This window comes from Polypterus senegalus, chromosome 18, assembly GCF_016835505.1.
Source record: "Polypterus senegalus isolate Bchr_013 chromosome 18, ASM1683550v1, whole genome shotgun sequence".
Classification (NCBI taxonomy): Eukaryota; Metazoa; Chordata; class Cladistia; order Polypteriformes; family Polypteridae; genus Polypterus; species Polypterus senegalus.
In genome coordinates this window covers 46,588,838-46,613,352 of record NC_053171.1, presented here as the reverse complement: position 1 = coordinate 46,613,352, position 24,515 = coordinate 46,588,838, and the positions used below count along the sequence as shown (strand labels likewise).

At 39.8% G+C, this 24,515-nt stretch overlaps 1 protein-coding gene across 1 annotated transcript in view; it reads right to left on the bottom strand.

The window, feature by feature from the left end:
• Window positions 1–2,122: 2,122 nt before the first annotated feature.
• Window positions 2,123–24,515, bottom strand: part of frmd6 (FERM domain containing 6) — a 45,802-nt gene continuing 23,409 nt past the window's right edge. The window contains exons 2-14 of the mRNA XM_039741028.1: window positions 22,737–22,951; window positions 21,489–21,579; window positions 20,885–20,964; window positions 20,721–20,797; window positions 18,713–18,899; window positions 17,494–17,649; window positions 17,332–17,397; window positions 16,601–16,669; window positions 15,559–15,733; window positions 14,981–15,289; window positions 14,192–14,323; window positions 5,540–5,631; window positions 2,123–5,401 (exon numbers count right to left, since the gene is read on the bottom strand). Of these exons, the coding sequence (XP_039596962.1) occupies window positions 5,123–5,401; window positions 5,540–5,631; window positions 14,192–14,323; window positions 14,981–15,289; window positions 15,559–15,733; window positions 16,601–16,669; window positions 17,332–17,397; window positions 17,494–17,649; window positions 18,713–18,899; window positions 20,721–20,797; window positions 20,885–20,964; window positions 21,489–21,579; window positions 22,737–22,835 (1,812 nt within the window). The 5' untranslated portion in view covers window positions 22,836–22,951 and the 3' untranslated portion in view covers window positions 2,123–5,122. The remainder of the gene's footprint in view (window positions 5,402–5,539; window positions 5,632–14,191; window positions 14,324–14,980; window positions 15,290–15,558; window positions 15,734–16,600; window positions 16,670–17,331; window positions 17,398–17,493; window positions 17,650–18,712; window positions 18,900–20,720; window positions 20,798–20,884; window positions 20,965–21,488; window positions 21,580–22,736; window positions 22,952–24,515) is intronic.

The following is a 24,515-nucleotide window of genomic DNA, read 5'->3' as shown; positions in this document are numbered from 1 at the left end:
TTTAAGTGGGGTTTCGGAGCGACCGCGCCTCCTTGGGGTGTGTTCAGCTCAATGTATGCGTGTGTATGTATGCATTTGTGTTCCAGCATCACTTCTAAACGGATGGAGCAATTTTCATGAAACTTGGTACACATTGGTCGACTAAAAATACTGTTGGGTGAAATCGACCCTAACCCACCCTCTTCTGGGTAGGGTGGGGGGTGATTTTGCAGTCTTGTATGTATGTTATCATCCAGTTGAACTCGGAACGCCCACCAGAGGGCGAACTGGAGGGGATTGCCAGCATTCTTTATGTTTGAGCAGCACCGCGCCCGCCTGTTGCGTTTGAAATCAAATAGAGTTGGCCGGGTCCGAGCGTCAACTGGATGATAACATACTGTACATACAAGACCGCAAGACAAGCACATTATTGCGTCTTCATTGTTTGTTAATTTATTTTTAAAGTTTTTTTTTGTTTTTTTTTAATTATAGTTTTCTCAAACAATTACAAAAAATACTTTATTTTCCACCCGGGCAACGCTGGCTATTTCAGCAAGTACTAAAGAAGAGATGCTGCAGCCCCAAAGGTTCCAGTCCCTGTTAAATTTGTATGTTTCCCCACATATCTGAGCAGGTTTTTGACGCATCTGAAAGATGGTGCAAATGAAGTTAATTGGGGCCTTTTAACTGGCCAGTACTCTTAAAAATCCTGGTTATCTAATGGTTCTTTACTGGATTGTGTGGCTCCTTAACGCTCCATTGCTGGACAGCTGGGGAGGTTGTGCTTTGAAAAACGTCGTATAACGTATAAAAAAATATCCCTTAAATTTTTAATGTATGGTAGGCTAGCTCGCAAGACACTAACCGATTTAGAAACTCTGAACTTAGCCTGTGCGATTGTAGGCAGCAAGAGTCCTTTTAAAATGAGGAACCCCAGTGGCGTAGCGTGGAGACGTCCCGCCCACGGCAGCAAAATTTCACAATAAAAAATATCTTGTAAAAATTTGAACCATTTCATTTCAGATTTTTGTCGCTCCTACGATTCAGACCGATTGAAATGAGCACGGAATTTTTCATTACTTATTCTGTGACGTAACTGGGGAATCCCCTTTCTTTAAATGAATGTATAATAATGACATCTCAACACCGTCTGTACTCAGTACAGTAAAACATATATACATGACTTTTTTTATTTGTAACCTGTACAATACACAATAATGACGATTGTTCTTGAATGACTGTATATTTTAGTCTTTTAGATAGATACTTTATTAAAATTGAAATACCTAAATAAGGGGGCGGCTGACACCCACGCTACGCCACTGAGGAACCCGTCATTATTTCACAAATCTGTTACCATCTCGTCATGGTTATTCATTGTATGGACCCTGTCACAGATCTAAACACGTAAAGGGCCTTTCTGGAACCTTCATGAGGAGGAGGTCTTTTAGGAACCAGTGGCAGCACCCTGAAGAACAACTCTGGCACCTTTGGTTTGAAGAATGCAGTAGAAGTAAGATTGTGTGCAATGGCCTTACACCCAGGACCACAGGCTTCAGCTTCTTCAACCCCTTCATTGACATGTAGAAACAGAAAATGGATCAACACGATGACAAGATGTCACCAGTCCTTGAATTTTTCACAAAAAAGAAAACCACACATACACCAGAAATTGGGCAAATGCACCTTTATTTATTTCTTTTATAAAGCGGTGCCCCAAAGGCACATCAGACTTCATTGCTTCTGCAGTAACAAGGGTTCACAATGTATGCACCATTAAGACTTGTAATGGCGACTCCTTTCACAGAAAGGGACATTTATAATCCGAGCCGATTTTCCAAGCACCACAAACCAAATGATGCTAGGGATGTTTTTCCGGCTGTGGGTCACTGGGATTTTTGAATGGCTTCACAAACCAAATGCATTTTTTTTTTTTTAACATTAGTTATTTTAATAACATATTTTTGGGGGGTAGGTAAATATGGAATTTTAAAGACAGACCAAGGTTGTTTTTTTTTTCTCTTCAAACTTTTGCAGTGGCCAGAGGACCACTTTGGGTCTTTAAAAATAAAAACAATGCACAGAACAAATTTCTCTTTTTTGATTTTAAAGATAATCCAGAAAAAAGTCCAGAATTCTGACCTTTTTTTTTTTTTTAAATTTACAACCCAAATATGCCCTTCTATTTGAAGGACCTTAGTGACCATTAAAACAAAAAACAAAAAAAAGGTTATTTTGACCCAAAGACCAAAATCCATTGGCCAGCAGCTAGCATTACGCTGTGACCGAGACGGCGCATACTGGAGCCCACTGGATAGGAAAACTGCATTTTGTAACTTGGTTTAAAACAGTTCACCATACTAAAGGGAAATGCCACTATTTTGTCTGGTGGCAGCGGCTGTCTTTAATGGAATGCCATGCCTTTCACAGAAGGACATTTTAAAATTATTGAGAATGCCTAATTATTTTCAAAACTAACTGATATGAACTGAACTGTTGATTTTTTTTTTAAAGAAACCTTCCTCACTAGAAAAATATAACTATATATACATATTAGGAAAATCTCAGCAGTTGAGATGTGTTCCTGAACATAAGAATATCCTCCATTGATAAAGGCCCACCATCCTAGAGCTGATCATCTGGAGATTTTATCTTTCTTTCTTAAGTGGGACCTTCACAAAATTTCTGCAGAGCATAGCATGTTCTTATTGTTATGAGAACCTTACTTCCATCCATCCATTTTCCAACCCGCTGAATCCAAATACAGGGTCACGGGGGTCTGCTGGAGCTAATCCCAGCTAACACAGGGCACAAGGCAGGAACCAATCAAACCAGTGAGAACCTTACTTTGTAAAGCTAATTGTAACGGGCGCCTGCTCCAAGATTTTTCCTTGCTTGAGGTGATTATTAGCAGAAATTGGCCCTGCTGATCAGAGGACTCTCCATTGCTTTCTTTTCTACAGCACATCAGATGAACCCCCATATAAGGAGGTCTTGTTTTCTAGTGACTACCTGGAGAATCTGCATCAGAGATGAGGTTTAGTTTCGAACACCCAAGGTGGTGGGGTGGGAACATAGGCAGGGGGTGAAGCTTGGAAAAACTACTGAATTCTTGCCAAGACAGACCACCAATCTAACTAATTATTAGTATGAAGATCCAGGCGATTGAGAGCTGGTTGTTCAGGAAGACAAAAAGAATATCATTTACAGTAAAGGCACAGAGAAGAACAGCTTCATCATTGATCCCTCGCAATGGGGAGTTATGCTTACACAGCCCAATCTCTGAACTGTACATTGTGCAAATTTCTCCTGTCCAGGGCTCCAGTAAAGCCAGTAAAGCCACTCGGCCCCACAACTGCCTGGCTAACAACTGACTAATACTGATAGACTGACCCGCTCTGACTCCGACACACTTCATCACAGAATTGCATCAAAAAAAAAAAACATAACATTTATACAAAAATACAAAGATATGTTCTTAGTTATATTCATAAAAAAGGAAAACTGTATAAAATTTTTCCAGTTAAAGAAAAAAAAAGTTTAACTTACCAAAATGCAAATACTACAAAGTTTTCCTACCTCCGAGATTTCGGGACAAGTATGACTGAGAAGGGTTATTCCTATTATGAGAGGTCCAATGATTGGGAATATAAGGAGTAAAACATTTGGGATAGTGGCAAAATAGTTCTAAAATTAAAAAAAGGCACTTAAGAAGGCCTAGGGGACACTGTAGGAGAAACACAGAGTGGTGTGAGGGTTCTAAGTGTATGAAGGGAGAAAAGAGGGGTTTTGGAGCAGATGTTCTACAAAAAAAGATGCATAACACATTATTAAAGGAGGAAAAAAAAAACATGAACATACCAGCAACAATATATTTCAAAAGCCAGGGAAGAAAAGTTCACTGCGTCCTATAAGGGAATCCCACCAATTACAGTGAAAATGCTCAAATCTATGCGTAATTAGCAGCATTTTAGAAATAGAAGGTCCTGCAGGGAACTGAAAACTCCAGCAGTCCTTTCTATCACGGGGAGTTTGATTTTTTTTTTTTTTATTGTATTTGAATGCACAAGGGGGTGATTGTCATTTCATGAACATGTGTACAGGGAGCTACAACATAAAAAAAGGCACGGGGTGTTAAGGACTTTTTTTGTTCCACGCGAGTTCACGGAGGGAGAGTGATTGGCACTGTGCATGTCCTGAATAAAGATGTCTCCCCCTCTCTTTCAAAGCCATTAAAAGTGCTTCATGTACAAGGGCATGAGGGGGGAGTCTGGTAGCTGGTGGGCACTTAGCAGATGGGAAAGAGAATCAATAAAAAAGGAAAATCAAATAGCGCTTGCTCCGAGTGTCCCAGAATGCCAGGAGAAGTTTCGGGCTCATGAGTGCATCTGTGGGTTTAGTTTGAAATCTTTGGTTTCATCTTTTAGTGTGTGGACATGATCATGATGTATCGGAGGTTGACAGCCAATTAAGAAGTGTTGAGATATATTTGTCTATATAAAAAAAAGCAACTGGAGCCAATATACAGCTGATTAAGGAGCGACTTCAGAAGACGGAGAGGCAGATGGCTTACAGGTGACAGGACCAAAGGCTGAATCCATGCATTTCCAATTAATTGCCATCTTCACCCAGAATTGTATAAGTGTTGCTAGATGCATCAAGAAGACACATTCATCTATGTGTCCTCTATTGTGAACAGACTAGAAAGCCATCTAGACAGGGTTTGCCAAAAAGAGTGATAATGAGCATTGAATATGGCCTTCATTGTCCTCCTAAAATTATTGTTTTTTCCCTGTAAATTGACACTGCACTGCCAATAATTGACCCAAAAGTGACCTCAGTAGAAAATTACCCACAATGCTTGGACATACTGGGAATATGGTTTGCCCTGATGATAGTTTGAATGGCTTAATTTCCATCAACCTTCTGTATCTGTTCACACATGTTTCTGCCATTTAGGAGATGTCTCCTCCAAAAGAGACTTAGAGCTTAACTGAAAAAAAATCTTGTATTTCTCCACTCTAGCCCAGAATTCCTACTGTCCAGTATCCAAGAAGTCAAGCAGTCTATCCAGCCTCCTGACCTCATAGCTCCTGGAAGAGCAGTTTGCAGATAGGAAAACGTCATGATATCCACAACCAGATCAGACAACAAACTCTGGGACCTCGTCTGTTAGATCCAGAGAGAAGTACTTGCTGGTCCTCTTGATTGGGAAGTTAGCGGCATCCTTGATGCCCACACACTGCTCTGCCAGACTGTGGTAGCCCACATCACTAAGGTCCTGGACACAGCCAAATGTGTAGCTCTGTGCCGTTTCTTGGCAGAGTTCAGTCCAGTGAAGACACTCTTTCTGGTACAGTCGAATGTCGTCTAGACTCTGGCTGTGCCGGTCTGTTGATGATCGAGGCTTCCGGGATACTGTCTGTTTTTATTATTTAAAAGAAAAAAAAAATGTTATTAAGAATCTTGTCTTCATGCAAAAACGGTAAGGATTAGACAAATTAAATTTGAAGCTATTATTTGTAGTATGACCACATACACACTGAAAAGCAGCATTTACCTGTGGCAGAGAATCAATGCTCTGCCCACGCAGTTTCACAACCGTCTCTGAGGAACTGGATGTGGAAGAACTGACCTCCTTGACAATCAGACCTATACAGAAAAGGACAGGTAGCACAATAAATACAGAGCCAATGATACAACACTTAAGCATCAGGAGACACTTTATTACATCCATATCTGAAGTAAGATTATTTTAGTTCAATTTTTAAAATTAGTTTTCATTTTGTTAGGGATGCCAGGGGCAACGACTCGGCTGGGACGCCGTGAGGGACCGGAAGAGGGTCAAAGCCCACCCTGGATCATGTGGGGGCCGCCTTCCTGGTTGCTTTGGGGGCCACGGGTTGAGGGCATGGAAGCCCTACCCTGTAGGGGCCCGTGGTCACCGCCAAGAGGCGCCCCAATGCCTTGGGACCTGTTGCCCCAGCACTTCCGCTACACCAGGAAGTGCTGGGGAAGACTGGGAGACACCGGGAGCTGCCGGGAGGACAGCCGGCACTTCCGCCACGCTAGGGCGTGGCCAAGGGAGGAATGCCGGGAACACCTGGTGCTCATCCGGGAACTGCATAAAAGGGGCCGTCTCCATTCATTCAGCGCTGGAGTCGGGAGGTGGAAGGACAAAGCTCAGGAGAGCTGTGGAGGCGGCCCGAAGAGAGGCATTGTGGCCAGGACTGAGTATTTTGGGGGGTTTTTGTGCACGTGACTGGGTCTGTGTGACCAATTTAACTGTAAATATTATAAATAAACGTGTGGTGGTTGAAAAACTACATGTCCGCCTGTCTGTGTCCGGGTTGGCTCCACAATTTCTATACTATTTTCACCTGACATTTAATTTTCAGGTTCAGTTGACCATTTTTAATTTAGTTTTTGCTTTGAAAGAATAACTTTGTTTAGTTTTCATTTCAGCTTAAAAATATTTATACAGTTGTGCTTGAAAGTTTGTGAACTCTTTGGAATTTTCTATATTTCTGCATAAATATGACCTAAAACATCATCAGATTTTCACTCAAGTCCTAAAAGTAGATAAAGAGAAACCAGTTAAACAAATGAGACAAAAATATTATACTTGGTCATTTATTTATTGAGGAAAATGATCGAATATTACATATTTGTGAGTGGCAAAAGTATGTGAACCTCTAGGATTAGCAGTTAGTTTGAAGGTGAAATTCAAGTCAGGTGTTTTCAATCAATGGGATGACAATCAGGTGTGAGTGGGCACCCTGTGTTATTTAAAGAACAGGGATCTATCAAAGTCTGCTCTTCACAACACATGTTTGTGGAAGTGTATCATGGCACGAACAAAGGAGATTTCTGAGGACCTCAGAAAAAGAGTTGTTGATGCTCATCAGGTTGGAAAAGGTTACAAAACCATCTCTAAAGAGTTTGAACTCCACCAATCCACAGTCAGACAGATTGTGCACAAATGGAGGAAATTCAAGACCATTGTTACCCTCCCCAGGAGTGGTCGACCAACAAAGATCACTCCAAGAGCAAGAAGTAGTGTAATAGTCGGTGAGGTCACAAAGGACCCCAGGGTAACTTCTAAGCAACTGAAGGCCTCTCTCACATTGGCTAATGTTCATGTTCATGAGTCCACCATCAGGAGAACACTGAACAACAATGGTGTGCATGGCAGGGTTGCAAGGAGAAAGCCACTGCTCTCCAAAAACATTGCTGCTCATCTGCAGTTTGCTAAAGATCATGTGGACAAACCAGAAGGCTATTGGAAGAATGTTTTGTGGACGGATGAGACCAAAATAGAACTTTTGGTTTAAATGAAAAGTGTTATGTTTGGAGAAAGGAAAACACTGCATTCCAGCATAAGAACCTTATCCCATCTGTGAAACATGGTGGTGGTAGTATCATGGTTTGGGCCTGTTTTGCTGCATCTGGGCCAGGGCGGCTTGCCTTCATTGATGGAACAATGAATTCTGAATTATATCAGAGAATTCTAAAGGAAAATGTCAGGACATCTGTCCATGAACTGAATCTCAAGAGAAGGTGGGTCATGCAGCAAGACAACGACCCTAAGCACACAAGTCATTCTACCAAAGAATGGTTAAAGAAGAATAAAGTTAATGTTTTGGAATGGCCAAGTCAAAGTCCTGACCTTAATCCAATCGAAATGTTGTGGAAGGACATGAAGCGAGCAGTTAATGTGAGGAAACCCACCAACATCCCAGAGTTGAAGCTGTTCTGTACAGAGGAATGGGCTAAAATTCCTCCAAGCCAGTGTGCAGGAATGATCAAAAGTTACCGAAACGTTTAGTTGCAGTTATTGCTGCAAAGGGGGGTCACACCAGATACTGAAAGCAAAGGTTCACATACTTTTGCCACTCACAAATATGTAATATTCGATCATTTTCCTTAATAAATAAATGACCAAGTATAATATTTTTGTCTCATTTGTTTAACTGGTTTCTCTTTATCTACTTTTAGGACTTGAGTGAAAATCTGATGACGTTTTAGGTCATATTTAAAGAAAATTCTAAAGGGTTCACAAACTTTCAAGCACAACTGTATACAGTCATGGCCAAAATTATCGGCACCCCTGGAATTTTCCCAGAAGATGCACCATTTCCCCCAGAAACTTGTTGCAATTACAAATGTTTTGGTATACACGTTTATTTCCTTTATATGCATTGGAACAACACAAAAAACAGAGAAAAAAAGTCAAATCTGACATCATTTCACAAAAATTCAAAACCGGGCTGGACAAAATTATTGGCACCATCAACTTAATATTTGGTTGCACACCCTTTGGAAAAAATAACTGAAATCAAGCTCTTCCTATAACCATCAACAAGCTTGTTACACCTCTCAACTGGAATTTCCGACCACTCTTCTTTTGCAAACTGCTCAAGGTCTCTCAGATTTGGAGAGCGCCTTCTCCTAACAGTAATTTTGAGATCTCTCCATAAGTGTTCAATCGGATTTAGATCTGGACTCATTGCTGGCCACTTCAGAACTCTCCAGAGCTTTGTCTTCAACCATTTCCGGGTGCTTTTAGAGGTATGTTTGGGGTCATTGTCCTGCTGGAACACCCATGACCTCTGACGCAGACCCAGCTTTCTGACACTGGGCCCTACATTGCGCCCCAATATCTTTTGGTAGTCTTCAGATTTCATGATGCCTTGCACACAGTCAAGGCATCCAGTGCCAGAGGCAGCAAAACATCCCCAAAACATCTTAGAACCTCCACCATGTTTGACTGTAGGTACTGTGTTCTTTTCTTCGTAGGCCTCATTCTGTTTTCTGTAAACAGTAGAATGATGAGCTTTACCAAAAGCTCTACCTTGGTCTCATCTGTCCACAAGACGTTGCCCAGAAGGATTGTGGCTTCCTCAAGTACATTTTGGCAAACTCCAGTCTGGCTTTTTTATGTTTCTGTGTCAGCAGTGGGGTCCTCCTGACTCTCCTGCCATAGCGTTTCATTTCGTTCAGATATCGACAGATAGTTCGAGCTGACACTGTTGCACCCTGAGTCTGCAGAACAGCTTGAATATGTTTTGAAGTTGATTGGGGCTGTTTATCCACCATTCGGACTATCCTTCGTTGCAGTCTTTTATCAGTTTTTCTCTTCCGTCCACGTCCAGGGAGATTAGCTACAGTGCCATGTGTTGTGAACTTCTTGATTATGTTGCGCACAGTGGACAAAGGAACATAAAGATGTCTGGAGATGGACTTGTAGCCTTGAGATTGTTGATATTTTTCCACAATTTTTGTTCTCAAGTCCTCAGACAATTCTCTGCTCTTCTTTCTGTTCTCCATGCTTAGTGTGGCACTCAGACACACAACAGAAAGGTTGAGTCAACAACTTTTCTCCATTTTAACTGGCTTCAGGTGTGATTGCTACATTGCCAGCACCTGTTTCTTGCCACAGGTGAGTTCAAACGAGCATCATATGCTTGAAATAAAACGATTTACCCACAATTTTGAAAAGGTGCCAATAATTTTGTCCGGCCCATTTTTGGAGTTCTGTGTGACATGATGTCAGATTTGGCTTTTTTTCTGTTTTTGTGTTGTTCCAATGCACATAAAGGAAATAAACATGTGTATACCAAAACATTTGTATTTACAACAATTTTCTTGGAGAAATTGTGCATTTTCTGGGAAAATTCCATGGGTGCCGATAATTTTGGCCATGACTGTATATATCAGATGAATGTTAATATAGCATAGAGGTTGTACACATGTACAAAATGTTCTTAAACAACTCGTTGAGATTCTTTTTACTACAACCGTCTATACAGAGAATTGCCTTCTACATTGAAGCAGGCTGTTTATGTTGGCATTATAAACTTTGGACCAAGTACTGGCACCCTGTCCTGGGTTTGTTCCTGCCTTGTGCCCTATGCTAGCTGGGATAGGCTCCATCACCCCACAACCCTGTCCAGTAATAAGTGGGTTAGACTGACTTCATAGTACCTTGTGAAGGCAGGTGATTCACACAACTTGCTAGACATTCAGTAACTAGATATTCTAGTAAGGTGACTATACAAGTTTTCTGATGAAATAAAAAGTATTCAACAAACATAATGTACCCTATTATTTTACCTTCTTTGGTAGGAGTGTTATTTTTCAGCCTATCATGGTCCTCAACCTTTGAAGACTTGTTTATGAAAACAGATTAGGAGTGCCTTGAAATTTGCCTGTCTCTTTCCCATTAATTGAGTTCTACAAACCTGGTCACCTTTCATTGCCTACAGACTTTGTTTTGTTTTACTGCTCACATCATACTTGAAGCACTCCCAGAAGGAACCTTCCCATTTACTCCAAATCCTTTACTGAGTGTCCATGTTCAAAAACCTGTTCTGTCTAGGCAGCTGAAAACGGTTGTGCATATACACTATGTGCACAATTATTAGGCAAGTTGTATTTTTGAGGATTAATTTTAATATGGAACAAACACAGTGCTATCAGTCAATCCAAAATGTTAATAAACCTGAAACCTGAATGTTTCACAACGGAAATGTGAGTGTGAACATCATCAGGGGAATACATATGTGCGCACAATTATTAGGCAACTATTAGTGTGCAGATTTATTATGCAACTAAAGGAAAAATGAAAATTTTCCCATCTCACTTGTTTATTTTCATCTGTTATAGTGAGAATAATAAACAAACACCACAAAATTTACAAATAAACATCTCTGACATTTCAAAAAAAATAATTCAATCAATCAATGACCAATATAGCCACCCTTCTTTCCAATAACAGTCATAAGCCTTTCCATTCATGGAGTCTGTCAGTTTCTTGATCTGTTGACGATCAGCTTTTTGTGGAGCAGTGACTACAGCCTCCCAGACACTCTTCAGAGAGGTGTATTGTTTTTCTCCCCCGTAAATCTAGCGTTTAAGAAGTGCCCACAAGTTCTCGATAGGGTTTAGGTCAGATGAGGAAGGGGGGCCATGTCATTATTCCTTCATCTTTAAGGCCTTTACTGGCTGGCCACGCAGTGGAGAACTTCGATGCAAGTGATGGAGCATTGGCCTGCATAAAAATCATGGTCTTTTTCCTGTATCACTGTTTGAAGAAAGTGTCTTCGAAAAACTGGCAGTAGGTTTGGGAGTTGATTTTGAGTTCATCTTCAATGCAAAAAGGTCCAACTAGCTCATCTTTAAAAATACCAGCTCATACCAGTACCCCACCTCCACGTTGGAGTGGAGCTCTGTGCCCATTACTGATCCACAGGTCCATCAAGAGTCACTCTCATCTCATCGGTCCATAAAACCTTTGAAAAAAATCTGTCTTCAGATATTTCTTGGCCCAGTTTTGACGTTTCAACTTATGTTTCTTGTTCAGTGGTGGTTGGGTTTCAGCCCTCCTTACCTTGGCCATGTCTTTGAGCACTGAACACCTTGTACTTCTGGGCACTCCAGGTAGGTTGCAGCTCTGGAATATGAAAGTACTGGAGGATAATGGGTTCCTGGTAGCTTCACGTTTGATTCTTCTCAAATCTTTGGCAGCTAATTTGCATCTTTTGTTCTCAACACGTTTCTTGTGACCCTGTTGACTATTTGCAACAAAATGTTTGATGGTTCTGTGATCACACACCAATATCTTAGCAATTCCAAAAGTGCTGCATCCCTCTGAAAGACTTTTTACAATTTTTGACTTTTCAGAGTCAGTTAAATCTCTTTTTTGGCCCATTTTGCCCGAGGAAAACTAGCTGCCTAATAATTCTGCACAGTTGCCTTAGGCCACACCCTCCCTCATTACACAAATACACATCACCTGACGTGCTTAAATCCAATAAGCATTCAAGTTAATACAGCTTGGAGTTGGAATATACGCATTAAAAATGATGATATGGTCAAAATACTCACTTGCCTAATAATTGTGCACACAGTGTAGTCCATAAGCCAGTGCTCCCTCTATGGACTGCTGTGGCATGAGCACAACTTACTGTTATGCAATATATCTATTGACACATTGTAATCTTAAATTTGTATGCATTATACAACTTACTTAAAAAGGTTTATTCAAACTATTCGGGCACAGAGTAGTCTAGAGTGGTGAATGAAATAATAAAATTGTATGTTGCTCATGACTTTAACTGTATACCTTTTTAATAGCATATTACAACCAACTATTTAATTATAAATCACTCAAATGGGATTTAAAATTGATACAGACCACAGCTCTGTACTGGCATCAGTCTAAATGTAATTTACAGAAATGATTACCGGTCAGAAACCTATTTAATTTTTGTAACAAATAATATTTTGTATCTATCCATCCATCCATTTATTCATAATTGAATCTACATAATTGCCCAGAGCCTAACCTGAGCATGAGGTACAAAGCAGAAATCACAATTAGTCACAAAAAGTTATTTCTCAAAAGAGACTAAAATGATGCCAGAAATTAAGAACACAATTAAAATGCTGCACCAGTGATCAAAAACATTTAGCCACCTTCAACAAAAAGGCAATGACAGTGTGTTTGTGTAGTTTCAAGAAAGCAGGTTTTCTTGCTCTGCGGTCTTCAAAGCACTTACACCGTGTGCATATCAGCGGGAATTAATAACAGCATGATTTTCAACTTGATAATGGACCTAATGTATTCTAAACGGTTGGCTCTGGAGTTCTTAAAAGACAAGACTCAGATCTTCTTCAAACCAGGACTGCTTTTTGAAAGATTTGGCCACTGAGGTTTGCTTTGCCATTTTTACAAACCAGTTACTTCCAAACGAATAACTGCCAAAACTGTGCATAAATAACATTTGTGACGGGAAGGCATAAATCAATTTAATTGGGTCACTCGATTATGGAATTTTCATGCCAAGTTTTACTAACTCCTTTATTGGATCTTCTGTCACATTTGTTTTTATTTGTTGGCTTAGCAACCTCAGTATTAATAATATAAGCCATCTTAACAACATTGTAAAAACATGCAGTAAAATAATTGGTTTATAGTAGAGCTCTGTCAATGAACTGTACCACAAACAGGTTAGAAAAAAGGCTAACTCAATTCTGTCAGACAGTAGCTTTTCTCATTTCTCTAAATTTTCCTATTGCCAACAGGCTACAGGTTTAGGTTTCTAAAGGTAAACAGCAATAGACCTATTATTCCCAGAGCTAAAAGCATTTTGAACTCTGCTACTTACAGGGATGCTTCTAAATGCTTAAGTCTGAATTCTTTTGTGCAGCATTAAAGGTAATTATTCATTGTCACGCATGTGCACATAGGGGACAGCTTAAAGGGCTCTGGTAATAGTAATAACCCACAGCTCCAGAGGCTGGTGCTGTGTAATAATGTCCTTTTTCTTCCTCCCTCTGCAGACCTGAGGATTCACAGCTTTACCACCACTGACGTCACTTCTGGTGTCTAGCCATCTGGACCCGTCTCTTCCTGACAGAAGTCCTCAAAACTAGAAGATCCACCATCTTAGTTTAGTTCGGTTATGAACTCACATCTGTGAAGATGTTTGTGCAATTTTTGCATGTTTTCCTTTCCTTTTAGAGGCTTACCAGGGTGGTACCCCAAATCTTTATTGTGATCTTTTCTATGTTCTTGCATCATCTTTGTACTAATCTTGAGTATGTGTACTTACAATAACACTATCAGCTGTTGCACCTTGGTTTATTTTCTTGTATCTATGCAACAATGTCGTCTTATGATTTGGTACCATCCCACTGGCAAAATATTTTCCTCTGGGATAATAGTCTGCTTAACCTAACCTGAATTAAAAGTTGTGTGTGTGCACACATGCATGCACCTCAGAGGGAACATTAGTCAACTGCAGACTACAAGAATTAGGTTTATTTAAAAAAATAAAAATAACAGATCGTTGTTTTCATCCATTTTTTTTTTTTGCGTTAGTTTGAGTATATGGTTTGGTTTAATTTAAATTTTCATTTTTCACTCAGTCCTCAGTTTCATTTTTATTTGTTTAACAAAATATTTTTTAGCTGTTTTAGATAATTTTTTTATTTAATAGCCTTGATCCAGTGAGACCATGCTGATCACATTGTTTGGGACTCATTATGAAAGAATGTGCTGGCTCTTTTCCACAATATAAAAAAGCATTTACCTCATTTTTGACAAAAAGGGTACTTAGTCTGATGAAGTATTAACCAAACTGGCTGCATCTCAGAAGTGGAACAAAAAATGAATTGAGTAATACAAGGGGTTTGGTCCTCTCACCTGAGTAGCCATTGACTTGGTCGGAAGTCAGCATGTCCTCAGTGATATGAATGCACAAATCAGGACTAACTTCCAGGGCAAGTTCATGGAGTACTTCATAATCCTTTGGGTCATCAACCAACATCTCGATCTCTAAAGGGCAGATAAGAGAGTCAAAAAGCTGAATTTTACCCATGAAGTTTTAAGGATAATAATTAGGATGCATTATAAGGGGGTGACATTGCTTTTGTAGTTCTCCGATTATTTCTTGGTTTCATGGCTTGACTGGAACCTTCAAACAGACACCAGAGAAATGAAAGCTCTCAAGAGTGCATTGTATTGCTTTATTACAAGAGAGTAAATGAGAAAATGTAAAAGAATGAGAGCCAGACAATCAAAATGTGCCCCTCTAGAATCAATCACATACACAAGAGTCAAAAGATGGACTCTACAGATTAGGTCCGAGTGTCGACAAGTAAGCAAATCCTCAAAATTAATTATTAATTTGCAAAGAAGCAAGAATTGAGAGAGGTTGACTACGTTATTAGTTAACAGCATGGACTGGGAGGTGTGGATGTCACATAATTAAAAGCTCCTCTACCAAAGTATAAAATGGAAGAGGAGGACTGGTTGTCTCATGTAACAGAGCAAGTGGGAAGTTGAAAGACAGGTAGCCTCATTAATTAACAGCACAGAGTAAGTGTACTTTCCACTTTTAAATTACAGGGAATGCCAGAAGTGAGAACAGTAGATATCTCTGATTTTTTTAGTAAAGAGTTTACAAGTTGGAGAAGCAATCATTTGTCTTACCTTCATCATCATCCAGTCGCTCCTTGTCTCCACTCTCAACACCCGAAGTGTGAGAGCTACCATGGCTGGCTGTGGAACTGGAGCAGGTGCGCAGTGGGAGATGAGGGGCTTGACTAGCCGTGCGAAAGCTATCTGTTTCTATGCCAGAAGTGTGAGAGCTGCTGTGGCTGGTCGTGGAATTACGAGAAAGACGCTTATGGCGGGAGCCACTGCCAGCGCTACTGCCACTCGCCCGAGAGTGCTTCTCCAGGTGCTCCATGTCCAGTTCCAGAGCATCGGTAATGTACGACTCACGATACTGCTTCTTCTCTGTCACAGGAGGATCAGAATAACAAGTTTAGCAAATACACTAGGAAGCTAGTTTGCTTACATAATACTTATTTTAATTGACAGTGGATAGGCATGCATCAGTAAGCAAACTGAAGGAGCGGCCATAGAATGACCAAAAAAGCTACAGAGTCAGATGGCTGCCACGTAGGCTGATCCAGATACAGACATCTTTTGCATTGCTGCAAATCGGCTTATCACACAGAAAGACAGCCAAGAGTAACAGACACACTCAGACTTGCAAGTCTTACCTTCACTCTGCTCCAGCTTGCGCACTTGTCTCAGGACAGGCTGTAAGTTCATAAACAAGCGATGACTATTGCTCAGGAGCTGTAAAAGGTGACGGGAACGAAGTGGGCAACCTGTGTAGTAGATGAGCTTACGGGCCGAAGGCAGCCCATCTGGAAGGATTTCAAACTTCTTTCCCTGTACGTGGCAAAGCAAAACAACAGGTACTCAATGCACCAGTAATGCAAGTAAGGAGGGACACAACTCCATGTTGAAACAACAATAGTCAACGAGAAAATATTATAATTGGGGAGTTCCAATTTCTGATTTTGTCACCAAACACTACTCCAAGTCTTTCCAATGACAAACCAAGAATAAAGCAAATTGAAGCTTGGGGTCTGTTTTGGTAACTGGTGCCATAGCGGTCTAAGAAGATGGGGATTGAGTCAGAGTCGTGAACAGGCAAGTGCCCGACCAACCTTCCATTTTCAAATCAACTTAGTGCAATTCAAGGCTGTGGTGGGTCAAATTCTTTACAATATTAGGTGCAAGGCAATCCCAAAACCTAGAAAAAGCACCAGTCCATCACAGGGCACACTCACACCGCCAAATTATCAAATTAACCTAACAAAGACATATTTGGACAGGGGAGAAAAACCCACATGGGCACAGGAAGATACCCAGGCCTAGACTCGAACTGAGGTAAGGCAGACTCAAACTGTAAGGTAGCAGAACAAACCACTGTATCATCTTCCCTGGACAAAAGTTGGAAATTCAGAGTAGCTCAAGTTACTGCAATGGAGAATAAATTGGTTTATACCAAGATGCTAACCAGAAAAGCAGATCACAGTTTCAAAATGCAGAAGACCAAAAGTGTTCAAACCTGCTGGCAGCAGTATGGGCAATGGTTTATTAATCAGCAGAGCACATATTTGGGATTACAGGTAGAAACAAGTTGCTGATTGGGTTGAGGTAGAAACATGGACAGGGAGGAAAAGGTGATAAATGAACCCAAACATAAATTATGGGTCTTAGACAATTTGAATATCAGCTAAGGATACTCACCACAAACACCAGCTTTCCCACATTGGTCCAAGGGAAGTCATAAAGCAGCTGCCTCACATCAGTGGTATTCTGCAGGGTCAGGCAAAATGAGCATTATGAATTATTATAATAATACCATCTGATGGCTCAGTAGTTTACTGGCAACTGCAATGTTCCAGGCTCAGGCTTCACTCTACTGTAAGAGGGCCACTAAAACTGCCTGGGCTCTTTGTGTGAACAAATCATCTTTTGAAAACGTTTACCATTACATTATACTGTACAAAATGTCTCTGTGCTCAAAGAAAAAACATGTAGTCACCAAATACAGAGACAAGGTCAAAACCACTAGAAAACACTCACATTTCTAGATCTGCAACTGTGTCTCAGTGACTCGAGTGCCAGTTTGGATTACTACATCCATTCAAGTAAAGCATTCACTTTGAACATTTGAACAGTTGAATAAAATGAGATATGTATATGTATTTAAAAAAATATTCCTTATGTCCAAACATTTTCGAAAAGAAATAATTAAATATGATGGTCACATTCACTATTACGTCACACATCATATAAGGTGCTTATTGTATTAACGATACATTATATTACTGTTGACTTTACATTTGCTCAGCGCTCTACTTAACTGGTACAATTTTAGTTGACACTTTTTTCATAAAAATATCATTCCTTGGTCAAAATGGCCTACACATAAACATACAAAAAAGCAGGAATCATATGCAAATAAGCAGTTTAACCTGAAAGATCTGGATGCCTCGCAGTGTCAGGCCAAGTGTCAAAGATGCATCTGCTTCTTTTTTATCCTGCAAAGCAGAGGCATTAAGATCAGTTTTATTTTCAAGCTTGGAAACACTTCCCAAGGGGTTCACAAAGCTTGTAGCAGACAATCCTGGGCTCACCTTATAAAGACGGTAGTAATGCACGGCCACATCATCAAGCTGGGCAGACTCCTTGATGTACTTCAGGTGCGCTTCTGAAGCCGTCATTGCATACTGATCCTTGTGCATGTTGGGAATATGGCGCAGAATGTAATCTCGTCCCCTTTTGGCAATAACCTGTGAGAGAATGAAGTATAAGATATACTTATATTGAAATAAAATGTCTAGCAATGAATGTTGACACATGCTTCAGTTCATTATCAACACTTGTGAAATGTACCATGACATAGTTCTGTGGATTCTTTACTCTTACACCATAACAAAGCAAATATATTTTTATAGAACTGTGAAAATTACACTATTTGTAAAATTGGCCTACCTGCAGGGTACTGCAAGATAGGAAGATCTTTCAGAAAATGAAAATGTCTAATGTGTGTGTTGATTTGCAGAATTTCCCAAATCATAGGCGGACATTCAAATACAGTGGTACCTTGGTATACATCCACTTTGGAATAAGTCCAACTTGGTATACGTCCTGTTTGGGCGTGTAAAATTTTGCAGGGTATACGACCTTTGTTTGGAATACCACTTGCGTGCTGGAACACCGCGCGCTACCCTTGTTTACCCCTCTTGAGACAAAGCCACGACCGCCCACGAGCATCAGTACGCCAGTTACTAGCATTCAGTGAACAACCCATGCGCTACCTTGTTTACCTCTCTCGAGAGACAAAGCCACAACTGCCCACAAGCGTCAGTACGCGCTATGATTCTCTGTGAATTTTCACGCGATTTTGTGTTTTTTTCACTTAATTTGAATTGATTGTTGAAAAGTATGAAGGTGGCATGCATATCCGGGACTTGGCTGCTGCATACCGTATGCTGAGAACGACGGTATCTACGGTTGTGTAAAACAAAGACGTTATTAAAAAGTAAAGTGAGGTTAAATTTTAATTTATTTCATCTAATTGCTTTTGTATTTATGTATTTTAGCATTAAGCAGTGTTTAAATGATTTTATACAACCCCATCAATATATATTATGACAATCATAATAGTATTTTTTTTTCATAGGAACGGATTAATCATTTTCACTTTATTTCAAATTAATTTGGTATACGTCCCGTTTGGTATAAGTCAAATGAGCTGGAACGGATTAAGGATGTATACCAAGGTACCACTGTACAGAGTAAACCTGAGATATATATATATATATATATATAATTTAGGAATAAGACACTCACCCAGGGGGGGAAGTAGGCCTCTGGTTCAAAGTACTTCCAAAAGTGTTTGTTCCGTTTAAAGTTTCCTAGATCAGCCTGCAGAGCAAAAGCTGCCAGCAGAAAGTAGGCTTCTTCACGTTGGACACACTGGGACAGTAAGACTTGTTTTCTTAGGTGCCAGTAGTAATAGTAGCGAGCAGTTCGGTCACTATACAACAGGAGAGTAGAGATCATGAATTTCCAAACTGCTTAACACACAAGACAGTGCTACAATGCACAGCAACACACTCGCCTCTTCCATTGTCCTCACTTACCTCTCACTAAACTTTTATGCCCCACTATGACACCAAACCACAAGTATTTTTTACATGGATACATGTTGGCACAGCTCTTAGTAGCTTCAAGCCTTTTTAATGTTCCACCATTGTGACAACAACAAATGAATAGAGTTAATTTTTGTAACAATGTGTAGCAACTGAACTGGAAAAAATGCAGGGCTTCCTTAACTGCTCAGCAGCAGGTGAACAACTGTTTTTAAAAATCAAAACACTGTCAGTGCCATGCTGTTTCTTTTCCTCTTTTTTTTTTTGCACTATGATTTGAGATGGGGGCATAATGGCTGCATGCCAACTCTAAACCACACCAGCCAGTGCTCATTTTTTTAAAATCAGCTTTGTTTTTACCCACTTACTATATTAATTTAAAAATCGATAAAGAAGTGTTACAAACTCAGGTCCATTTTGCATGCTTCTGTAGCTATGTTTCATTGCAATGACACATTTACAGTCTGAAAAGTTTTCTCAGTTAAAATGAGCAATTTACTTTAGTAATCATTCCGGTGAGTGAAATGGCAGGCTTCTCAACTGGTGTGCTCAGTCTAAGTAGGTGCAGATCCTGCATGGTCTCAAGAGGGTCTCTGTGGTACTGTGACAGTCACATCACCTTGTGGGGAGGTTTCTATATCCATGCACCACCTGATTGTACCCTTACCATGAAGGTCTATGTATGTCCATTGCAAAGGTTGCCTGTGCAATGTCACGTTTACAATGACAGGTTGGGCAAAGTCACCTCTGTGGTAATTTTCAAACATTGTATCTTGCAATAATAAAAAATGGGAGAGTTTCTTAGTTAACACAGTGTATCTTTTTGCTTATACATCAAAAAGACTGTCAAATTTACAAGCCCAAATTACAAACATCCCCATTTATTTTCTGGAAACATTAATACGCTACCATTAAGTAACATCCTTGTCACAGCCTAAGCACAATGGGTGATTTCTTAGTGTGCCCATTCGCATACTTGCAGAAACGCAGTGGTGGAGAAGATTACAATGCTATCAAATGCAGCTTAGTGCCTGTCAGGTCTATGGTGCACATACAGAGTTGTGCTGTGATAGCACATGATGCTACTGGCCAAGGCTAAGGCAGGTGTAGCATTTTGCCTAATTTCATACAAACTCTGTTGCTGCAATACTGCACATTAGAAAAGTCCTTCCCCTAAACTCTCTGTGAATTGCCACCCTTGTATGCCATTCTGTGCAAGCACATGAAGTGTTATTTTTCAGTACTGCAGCTTTACTTCTTAGTGCTCCTTTGCCAGTAACACGCACACACTTGTAGAACCCGCCTGATGCTTATTACACTTCACCTCAAAACTCCAGATATGCTAACACTATTAACATTTTCAACAATCCAAAGTATCCAACCTCAGCTCCACTCTTTGTTGCGCCCAATGTGGTCTATGAATAATAGCTACAAGCTAGATTTTACTGAAAAAGCCACAACTTACTGTCTTCATTCTGTCAATATAGTCCAATTTTCACTCATACAGTATACAGTCTGTACAGTTTGTTTCCTTGTTTTCTGTCATGAATTGAACCATCTGGTTTCTGTCTGCTTCTTTCATTTTAACTCAGTTTGCTTTGTAACATGTATAATAAAGATGTACTCTCTAAAGGGTGCTATATTAAATTTAGTCTGATAGACTGGTTCTGAGACAAATTCTAGCCATAGAGAATCAAGGTACTCACCTTATTAACCGGCCATTTTCTACATAATACTGGACCCTGAAGTGAACAATCATTGGAGGTCCAAATTGGTCAATGCCCTGTCAATAAAATGGCAAAAGAGTTATGGGTCAGGATTAAGAAAATCTTTTCATTTATTTTAGTTACATTTAACACACCTCACTCACCTTGCTGGATTCTCTTTTCCATTCCTTAGGACAGTACTTAGACAATTTTTGGCCTAGCTCCATGTAAATGTGTTCATTATCTAAAAGAAAAAGAGCAAAACAGATTCCATTAACATTAATCATCAATATCTTTCATGTAAAAGCATATTACAAAAAAATATTTTGGAAGGACATTCTACACAGTTTCATAAAAGTATGACGCACCATCCTAACGGTTTGGGGAAAATATGAAGACACCAAAACATTTACAGGCTAACCTAAGGGCGTATCTATTTGTTTAGACTTTTTTGGTCTCACTAATGAATTTATTAGCCACTGGTCAACTTCAGCACCTATGGTAGATGCAAAGCCAAACACATATGCACTCTTCTGGACTGAATTTGTGCATGCTTAAGCATTCTTTTAATAGGTTCAGGTCACTCTTTACAAATATTCAAAGACTTGAGTCACCCAGGTCACCCTATAAGCAAACCTCCAAAGTCACAATGTTTGTGTGCATGTGCTATATGATAGTTATACAAAAGACGTCAAAACCTTTCCAAGGCAGTTATTGTATCTCACCAGTGTCTCACTACCACACCATGCCTTTTTCCACCATACTTACTCTGGATGACACTGAGTCCAAAAAGATGGCAGTCTTTGAGTCGGAGAAGATCGCACACCTTTATAAGCAGCTCCTGACATAGTACCTTCACCTGGATAGACAAGAAGTTGACAAGGTGACTGTCATTTCTAAAAAGCCTACACATGCAGCTCTGGATTATATTCTTTAACAATAAAACATGTTCTGCTCCATCACTCTCATTGTCTGCTCTAAAATACACAGAGAAAAGGTAAGGCAAAGCCTTTCTTGACTGTGTGCTAATGTCCTGGCTGGAAGACCCACCATTCTAGTTCTTTTACTCTTTGAGGAATCTGACATTTCCCTCAGAATTTTTTTGATCATTTCGGAATATTCCAGTAGTATTTCCCTGTTCACCTGGAGCTCACAGACTTGAAATGAGCTTATTTTCAGCTGTTTGTTAGTCTGCAATTGCTCCTTTTCCGTTACTTATTAATAAATTCCTTCCAGTCTTCCAATGGCTCATGAATTCCGTTCCCCTTTCTTACATTAGGTGTTTGGTTCAGGGGTTGGCTCATTTGTTTTGTTGTCTAGCATGATTTACTGAGCTGGATTCTCATAACAAGATGTAAAAGTCTTCATCCATGATATGGCTGCTTCACTTTATAATATTCCAATCTGCCATTCACCTACTTTTTCCTTTTTGGGGGTTTCTTTACTTCTTTGGATTGTAAAGTATATACATATTCAAGGCTGCAGCTTGTTCATTGAGATTATCCGTTTTGCAACGAAAAGCAGTCAGCTAAGTTGGTTTCATTACATTAAACTGGCTAATATTTTTGCATCTATGATTGTGGCTTATATGTTAAATGAAGTGCCCTTCTGTAGAGAATATCATATTAAAGTAGAACAACATAGTTATAAATCTGTTTGTTTTACCATGAAAATCCGGCAAATTCACAATAAGTACAGTAAATGTTGCGGATTGAACCCGCAGCCTTGTAAAATTAGAAATGAGACTACAGTGTGCTGCTATGGTCTAAAAAGGTTAGGAGGAGTTTTGTCTTCTTTGCATATATGAAATTGTACTAACATTTAGCTTTAATGTAATACCAAGTCCTAAATTTTCATTTTGAACCCCAGAAAATGAAGAACTGGATATATTATGCACCGAAATCACTGACTACTGGTCTTAGCAGTGACTAATGAAGCACTCCCTCCTTTATGCCCTCTTTTAGGTTGAACAAGCTCCAAATTGGCACAATTGTAATGACAAGGTTTCATACTCACATTGACAACAATGTTCAGTGTGTCATCGTTGGGGAGAAATACACACACACAACGGCGGTCCTGCATCGTTTTATTGTTGTGAAAGTTCAGTTTGTTCATTTTTTGTCACAGCTTACTCAGCTGTACCCGCCGACAGAGCCAAGTAGCTCCTGTGTGTCCCTTAAATCATCACACCAGGGTGGGTGCACAGACACAGGCATGGATACGTTGACAGGCTAAGGAATAATAAAGAAAAATAAAACAGGTAAGATAAAACCTTCTCAAAATTTTGTTTACATAAATAAATAAATAAATTACAGCCCCACCCAAATTTTTTTCCTTACTTTCATTAATTTACCCATATTAGCCAGCAACTGTTAGGATGGTGCACTTCATTTTATCATGCCAGGAAAGAAAAAATACAGTGCTCCACTTTGTCATTTTTTTTTTTGAATGATTACAAACCCTTGTACTTCTCATGCCCTCCTTGTCTCCTCCCCAAATATCATATTTGTGACTGAATCCAAACTTGATCTCTGACAAGTCACCATTGAGAGGTTTATGAAGCAAACAAAAACTCAAAGCATGGCCCATCTGTCTTAGACAACCAAAAGTAGTTGTCATTGACAGGCTCTGTTGAGTGTTAAAGGCTGGCCCGTAAGATGTTCACTTTGGATGATGGCCCATTAATCCCAGGAAATTGCTATAAACCAGTGCCAAGTGAATGTTGGGTGAGCCAGTGTCCCCTTCCTAGGAGCAGCTCTGTGTGTTCACATTTTCCTGGGAATCAATTCCTGACTCTGGCTTATTCTTGCAGCCTTTTTGGCATATACTTTGTTACTAATGTGCTCCAGGCGGGTTAGAATAGGAAGGAATGTGCTTTGTATTCAGTAATTTTAAAACAGGACTCTTGCTTGCGTTTTAATACACCAGAGGCAGAAAGCCAGTGGACTGCAACACAATGTGGCCTCCTCCTTGAAACACAGAAAGCTGACAGGGTATAGGAAATAGTCTGACTCCATACCATCTTGCAGAGAGACAGAATTAAAGCTCTCCTGGAAACCTGTACGGCCCTAACTAAAGCTAAGCATTTTTCTGGCTCAGTCTTTTTATCTATGTGTGTAAATGTGCTCAACTTTGCCCTAACTGGACTAAATGTCAAGTCCAAGTTCACACATGTAAATGGAGACACTGTCTCAGCCTGTTGCTTTATGCTACGAGATAAAGCTAAAAAAGTCAACTAGTAACCACTCTGGTCACTTCTTTTGTTAGGGCTACTAAGTAATCACAAAACTCACAGATATAAATTCACCAAATGCTTCCAACTGCAAGCACACAAGAGGGTCAAGATAATCATCTACAGGAGACTACCTGACACCACATGATTTGTTTGTCAAGAAAGAAGGAATGCTAAAAACAGGCAGGATGCTGTCCGTCTCCACCCACACACAATACAACAGATTTACAGAATAATGCGGTTGGCTCAGTCATGATTGTGTAACCCTTTGTGACTGGCTTCAGTCCTTACAATGATTTTTAGAACATCATCTGACCCCAGAAATAACAATGTACCCTCCAACAAGTTTAAAGGGGAGCACCATTTCTTTTTTTCCCAATTTTAGACTTGTTTGAATCTGTTTTTGGTAACTCAAGGTTAGATGGTGTAAATGAGAAATAAGCTACTAAAACCCCAGCATTATTTATTCCATTAGAAGTTGTCACATGTATAAGAAAAAAAAGTTAGAATCTCTCTCAGCAGTGTTTTCCTTTAGGTAAAGGAGTTAACCAAAGGCCATGTCT